This window comes from Antennarius striatus, chromosome 16, assembly GCF_040054535.1.
Source record: "Antennarius striatus isolate MH-2024 chromosome 16, ASM4005453v1, whole genome shotgun sequence".
Classification (NCBI taxonomy): domain Eukaryota; kingdom Metazoa; phylum Chordata; class Actinopteri; order Lophiiformes; family Antennariidae; genus Antennarius; species Antennarius striatus.
In genome coordinates, this window is record NC_090791.1 from 14,009,671 (window position 1) to 14,016,807 (window position 7,137).

Consider the following 7,137-nt stretch of genomic DNA (forward strand, 5'->3'; position numbering starts at 1 on the left):
CAATTTATTACAACACTGAAGCAGAGAGAGACTGACAGGAGGAGGAGCTTTGAAGCGAAGGGAACCTTTTTTCTGACTTCATTATCGTCAGCACAGAAAATGTTTGTTCCAGACACAAAATCATAGAAAGTTGTGATCTGAAAAACACATTTTGTAACTATTTTTTGTTCACTTTGTGATTAATGAGTTTTGCTTGAATTCCTGTGGTTTCACAGAGAGCTGACATTTGACTCTCCATCTACATGTAGCTGTTAATATGGAGAGCAGGCCTGCAGGTGCATCCTGGGAAGGAGCAGAGATGTGATGCTTCACTGGTGGAGGATGAAAACTCAGTTTCACTCATTTTAAAAGATTTTTCTAATGTCTGAAGTGATACAGCTGACTCCAGTTAGATTAACAAATATGTCTCTGCTGTGCATTTGATTTGTTAAACTGTGTATTTTACTACTGTAAAGATATTTTCAATTAATAATTGTCAATTTAAGCATCAGAATGCCACTTGGATGATGAAGAATATCAGCTCATCTGTACAGTGTGATAAATGCTGGTACAATTAAGTTGTAAGACAGGATATTTTCATGACAAGAAAATCACACCATTTTTTCAACACATTTTTATTAAATGACTTTTGAAACCTGCAGCAAAGCTGATACAACACCTCCACCTAACTGTCACAACATTTATTAAGAGCACGCACACACATGTTCAACATGGCAGTCAGAGGCTCTCTGTCCTCCTCAAAATAAACTTGTGTCTTTATACAATCCAATTGATTTGGATATTTTTCTGAGCGGCCCTTTCCTCTGCGGAGGCGGGAGAGTTTTGCGCTCATTGCTTTTTGACAGCAGTGCACAACACAACAGCAATTTGTTAACAAACCTTTTCTTTTTACATCACTGGAGCACTTTTTGGTGCAAACTTTCAGAAATCATTCAGAACATTTGTGCATCCACATTACAAAATATCCATCAATGAAATTACTTTTCTGGGTATGAAGAATTTGTTCCTATCTTGTCATTTGATGACCATTTCTACTTTTAAATATGCTCAGAGAGGACAGGTTGTTTACTTAGTGATTTAGATGTTTGAAAATCCACAACAGAACCAGTCCTCTAAGTGTGTGGAGGATGCTGAGGTGATCATACTCAGCTCTGCTTGGTTACATATGATACAGATCTACCAGAGGAGTTCAGCCTTTTAATGTTATGCTAGGTAAATTGTTCCCAGCAGAATCATAAGAAAAATAAATGTTGAATCAGGTCATTCTTGGGTCTTTTCTTGTTTAATTGTATTGATATTTTTTCTTGTACACTTTAAAATGTACTCTCAATCATTTTGCTTCAGACTGATTGTGGCAAATGGCTAGCCTCAGGCCTGAATTAAATGCACATCTGGATTGATTTGTTTTAGGTGGAGGGTGGACTAGAGCACATGTAGCTCGTATGTATCTGAAGTTCAAAATTGGGTCTGGATGAGACTACAGGTGTATCCTGTCAGGGAGAGAAGGAAGCTTGGAGATGTGTTGCAACAGAGACTCAGGATGACTCACTTTAATTTAAACAATATTTTTACTTACATTGTTATGAATGTCCAGATGGTACCATTGTACCATCTGGACAATCTACACCTTTAATAAGGTCAGATATTTTGATGAAGCCAAAATATTTCTATTTTGATTTATAAAAAGACAATATCAACAACCGATAAAACACAAACATTTTGGTAAATATTTTTTATTGAATGAGCTTTCAAATATGCAGCTGCAAAGCCAATACAACACCTCCGTCTAACTGTCACAACATTTATTACAAGCATGCACACAGATTTTTTTCTGACATGAAAACACTGTCATGAGCGTAGAGAACAAACAAAAACATCGCCGATATCAAATGGTGACTCTGCTCGTTTATTCTTTTACACAGTTTGATTTTTTGATGCTTTCCTCTGAGGTCTGGGAGCCCAGAGACACTTTACATGTGTAAACCTTATCCATGTTCCAGTCTGATGTCTGGACGGTCAGAGAGCTGCTGATCTGGAAAGTCTGGTCCGGTTGCTGAACAGCGGTGCTGGTAGAGATCCCACTGCTCACTGGAGTCCCACCAACCAACCAGTTCACGTCTGCAAAAGGCACAGACTGACTGGACAGACAGACCAGAGTGGCTTTGTTGGACTGGAGCTCAGCAGTGGATGGAGGGAAGAGCGTCAGGACAGGAGGAGAGAAGCTGGAGCCTGAAAATACATGAAGGACGATCATCAAGTAACCAGCAAAGAAATGATTGTTAGAGGCAGAGACATTCAGTAAGGAATGGGAAAAGGAAAGAATGATAAAGATTAATTCTAATTTAAATCTACTGTACTTCAATCAGCAAGTGTTAATCACAATCTATTTTCTTGAAAAATAAAGTTAACTCCTGTAAATGTTATGTGCTTTTAGTAAATTGAAAGCATGAGACAAGATGACAGGGCTAACTTGGTTTTCACAATATCTAATTAAATATCAGTGGTATAATCCTTCTTCAAACATCCATTAAACACAATGAGTACAAATTCAAGTGAAAATGAATCTACAATTTAAACAACAACACAAAGACAACTATGATACTTTTTATGATGATGACTGATGTATTGAATGTTTTCAGTTTCACAACCTCTTTAAATAAAGAAGGACACATTTGTACAGAAATGTAACAGGTTTACTATTTTTTTCCCATCAATGAATATTTTATATTTAAAAGCATGGAGTCTCTCAGCTCCTTAATAAATGAATAATATGTTCATTTATTTAAAAAACAGGTCAAGAAAATAAAATGACATTATTTTAAATTAACACATACTCTATCTAAATCACCAAAGTCTCTTCTTTTTCATGAGAAGTTAAAGGTACTTACTTGTCACAATCAGCTTGGTGCCTTGTCCGAATACCACAGTGATTCAGTTTGTACACACGGCTGTACAAAAACCTCCTGACTCTCACTGATGAGGAGGAGGAAGTGAAACATCTTCAGACAAACGTCTCAGTCTTGATGGTGAACTGGTGATCTTTGCTAGTTGAGGATTCAGACTTGGATTGGTCTGAGCAGAACCAAAGGCATGGTGAGCTGAGACAGGAGAAATTTAAGAACAGACTCAGGATTCAGGTGAGCTTCCCTGAGATGGTTTCTGACAGTTTGGGATGAGACTGTTTACCTCAGTGTCTGGGCGGCTGTCTCAGTCCATGTCACAGGAGGAGAAGGTGGATGTGGTAGTCCTGGTCTGACATGGTTACATGAGACCTACAGTTTAGTGACTGATGGATGTCCTGTTATGAAATAAAAGTGACATCTTCCCTTGAATGTATGTATTATAGAACAAAACCTAAAGAAACTGGTCCTCTGTTGCATCAGACTAATGGTGTCTTCATACATGGATTCTCTACATTTTTCCTACCAGCTAAAGTTTGGTGTTTATGATGATCTTTTGGTTCGAAATTGTGACCACTTTGGTCGCATATGCTCCCCAATTTTTATCAGTTTGACTATTGAATATATTTGGGAGCACCGGTGCGACTGGGGGAAAAAATCTGGTACGGCTTTTTTTTTTCCTCTTCTCTCACTCTTTCTCTCCAGAGAGCAGGGGTCACCAAAAAGGCCAACCGCAGTCCGGATCCGGACCGGGTGATGGTTCTGTCCGGACCCGTGACCACTCCATGATAAATTCACGAGAGTAGACTTTCTTGGTGCATTTTTACTTGCAGTTCGTTGCCACAGACGGCGGGCGCTGCTCCAGTTAATCCGGTAATAGCTCCACTCAGTTCAGCCAATCAGATTGTTTGTCTACCCTGCGCTGTCAGTGTACCAGGAAGTGAGACGGCTCGCTGCCGCTCTGAGTTTACTGCTACAGTGGAGCACAGAAGTAGGGAGACAGCACAGCTCCAAACGAAGGGAGGTTAACGAGGAAACCCGCTGGTTAACAATGAGTGGACAAAATTTATGTTTATACCTCCGTCAGGCAGTTCAAAAACCATTTTACCTAATATGGTCTGAACACGTAGCATGAATTAAAAGTGGTAACATGAAGCGCCACTATGAAACAAAGCACAGATCTTTTGCGCAGAACTATCCCCTGAAGTCCAAGCTGAGGACAAAATGACCGAAAAAATTGAAACAAATGTTCACTAAAGGCATGGTGGAGTTTGGGGCAACATAAAACATCGTTTAGTGATGTTTTAAAATACAAAACAATCCAATAATAACCAAAATGGTTCAGTCCAGGTACCGGGCTGGCCTGACAGCGAGCCACAATGCGCTATTTAAGCCACACCCAGGTAGCGCCTATATGGGCCCCCGACCCGGAGGCGGACCAACGCAGCATCCTCAGTTCAGCGTCTCTCATACAGTTTTGTGTGGATGTGGGGAAAACGCGTAGGCACCGAGTGTGCACCTTCGAACGCACTACCGCGACAGTTTGTTTGATGCGGACACGTGAGTGTGGACCTGCCGGAGAATGTGCGCAAAACAGTCTGAGTGGGACCGTGCTCCTGCGGTCCTGCCAGGAAACAATGCTCTCCTGGGCGAGGGAGAGAGGCACGAGGAAAGGAGATGGACGGAGCGGTCTCTATCGCTCCGTCATTGCCTTGCTTTTGGGTAGGTGCTCCTAAAGTCTTTGCTGGTGCTACTAACTTCTAAATTTGGGAGCACCAGTGCTACCAAGAAAAAAGTCAATTTCGAGCCCTGTCAGAGGCATCAGAAACAGAACCAAGAACTCCTCCAACACCTTCAACACAAACCAGTCGAGGTTTCTTAGGGAGAAGACGAGGACCATGAGGGTGAAGTCAGGACTGTCCTCCTGGGTCAACTATCTGACATCAGAGCCACAGTTTGTCCTCATGCAGGACTGTGTGTCTGGAAGGTTAGCTGCAGCACAAGAGCACCACAGGGAACCGTTCTGTCTTCATTCATGTTCTCTTTGTACACGTCAGACTTGCAAAACAACTCTGACAGTAGCTTTCCTCAGGTATTTTGTGATGAATCAGCTATTTGTGGTTGTGTTTGTGGATGATATAAAGAAGAGTGCAGGAGCGCTATAAGGGAAGTTGTGGATTGGTGCAACCACACCAATCTGCAGCAGAACCACACAGAGACTGAAAAGGTGGTTGTGGACTTTAGAAATTGGAAGTCAAAGCCAGACACTGTTACCATCCAGGAGGATAAGGTGGAGATGGTGTCCAAATACAGACACTGGGGGTAAAGTTGATCAGTAAGATGGACTGGACTCTAACTACAACAACTGTAATGATTTATATGAGAAATACAATGGGTTGAGAAGTTTAAAATTGATTTTTAATGAAAGAAGTTCTAAAAACATCATCAGATTCTTGAGTCACATCAACATATTGGAAACTGAAAAAGCAGAAGTGTTTGGTGAGGAGGTTTTTGTCAGAGTGTAAATAACTGTGTTGCGTACTGGTTAACAGAGCCGTCCCATGTGCCACAGTAATAGACTGCAGAATCTCCCTCCTCTACATCAATGATGATCAAACGATAATCTGAATGTGACTGATGAGTGGAAGTGAATTTTGGGGCTGAAAACCCAGAGCCGTAGTACACAGAGCTATAGCTGTGATAAAACCTCAGCACATACTGAGGGACTCCTCCTGGACTCTGTTTATACCAGTGTACTTCTCTATCAGTAACCGTCCCCAGGTTACAATCCATGGTGACCGTCTCTCCTTTCCTGACGGTCACAACAGGAGGCGTCTGTGTCACCACCGTCACACCACTCACACCTGGAAACAACAAGACGACATGGAGTCAAGACAAACACACAGACTGAAGACTCCAGCACGAGGTCAGAGCTGCAGTAAGTCAGCCTCCTTACAGGTTAGAGCAGAGATGAGAGAGCAGAGCGTCACCAGCATGTTGTCAGTGTGTGCTGAGAAAGGTCTCCTAGTTCACAAAGTGATCTGACTGCTGGCAGATATGAAGGTTTGGAGGATGAGGAGAGGAGGTGCTGGAGGAGCAATTTATTACAACACTGAAGCAGAGAGAGACTGACAGGAGGAGGAGCTTTGAAGCGAAGGGAACCTTTTTTCTGACTTCATTATCATCAGCACAGAAAATGTTTGTTCCAGACACAAAATCATAGAAAGTTGTGATCTGAAAAACACATTTTGTAACTATTTTTTGTTCACTTTGTGATTAATGAGTTTTGCTTGAATTCCTGTGGTTTCACAGAGAGCTGACATTTGACTCTCCATCTACATGTAGCTGTTAATATGGAGAGCAGGCCTGCAGGTGCATCCTGGGAAGGAGCAGAGATGTGATGCTTCACTGGTGGAGGATGAAAACTCAGTTTCACTCATTTTAAAAGATTTTTCTAATGTCTGAAGTGATACAGCTGACTCCAGTTAGATTAACAAATATGTCTCTGCTGTGCATTTGATTTGTTAAACTGTGTATTTTACTACTGTAAAGATATTTTCAATTAATAATTGTCAATTTAAGCATCAGAATGCCACTTGGATGATGAAGAATATCAGCTCATCTGTACAGTGTGATAAATGCTGGTACAACTAAGTTGTAAGACAGGATATTTTCATGACAAGAAAATCACACCATTTTTTCAACACATTTTTATTAAATGACTTTTGAAACCTGCAGCAAAGCTGATACAACACCTCCACCTAACTGTCACAATATTTATTAAGAGCACGCACACACATGTTCAACATGGCAGTCAGAGGCTCTCTGTCCTCCTCAAAATAAACTTGTGTCTTTATACAATCCAATTGATTTGGATATTTTTCTGAGCTGCCCTTTCCTCTGCGGAGGCGGGAGAGTTTTGCGCTCATTGCTTTTTGACAGCAGTGCACAACACAACAGCAATTTGTTAACAAACCTTTTCTTTTTACATCACTGGAGCACTTTTTGGTGCAAACTTTCAGAAATCATTCAGAACATTTGTGCATCCACATTACAAAATATCCATCAATGAAATTACTTTTCTGGGTATGAAGAATTTGTTCCTATCTTGTCATTTGATGACCATTTCTACTTTGAAATATGCTCAGAGAGGACAGGTTGTTTACTTAGTGATTTAGATATTTGAAAATCCACAACAGAACCAGTCCTCTAAGTGTGTGGAGGATGCTGAGGTGAT

At 41.0% G+C, this 7,137-nt stretch overlaps 1 protein-coding gene across 1 annotated transcript; it reads right to left on the reverse strand.

Annotated features, from left to right (window-relative positions):
- Window positions 1-1,724: 1,724 nt before the first annotated feature.
- On the reverse strand, window positions 1,725-5,970 carry LOC137609393 (immunoglobulin lambda-1 light chain-like). The gene is made up of 4 exons (XM_068336389.1): window positions 5,857-5,970; window positions 5,435-5,764; window positions 2,889-2,918; window positions 1,725-2,229 (listed from the first exon to the last, which is right to left on the reverse strand). Exons 1-4 carry the CDS (start codon window positions 5,894-5,896, stop codon window positions 1,907-1,909), a joined length of 723 nt encoding a protein of 240 aa, XP_068192490.1. The 5' UTR covers window positions 5,897-5,970; the 3' UTR covers window positions 1,725-1,906.
- Window positions 5,971-7,137: the final 1,167 nt, after the last annotated feature.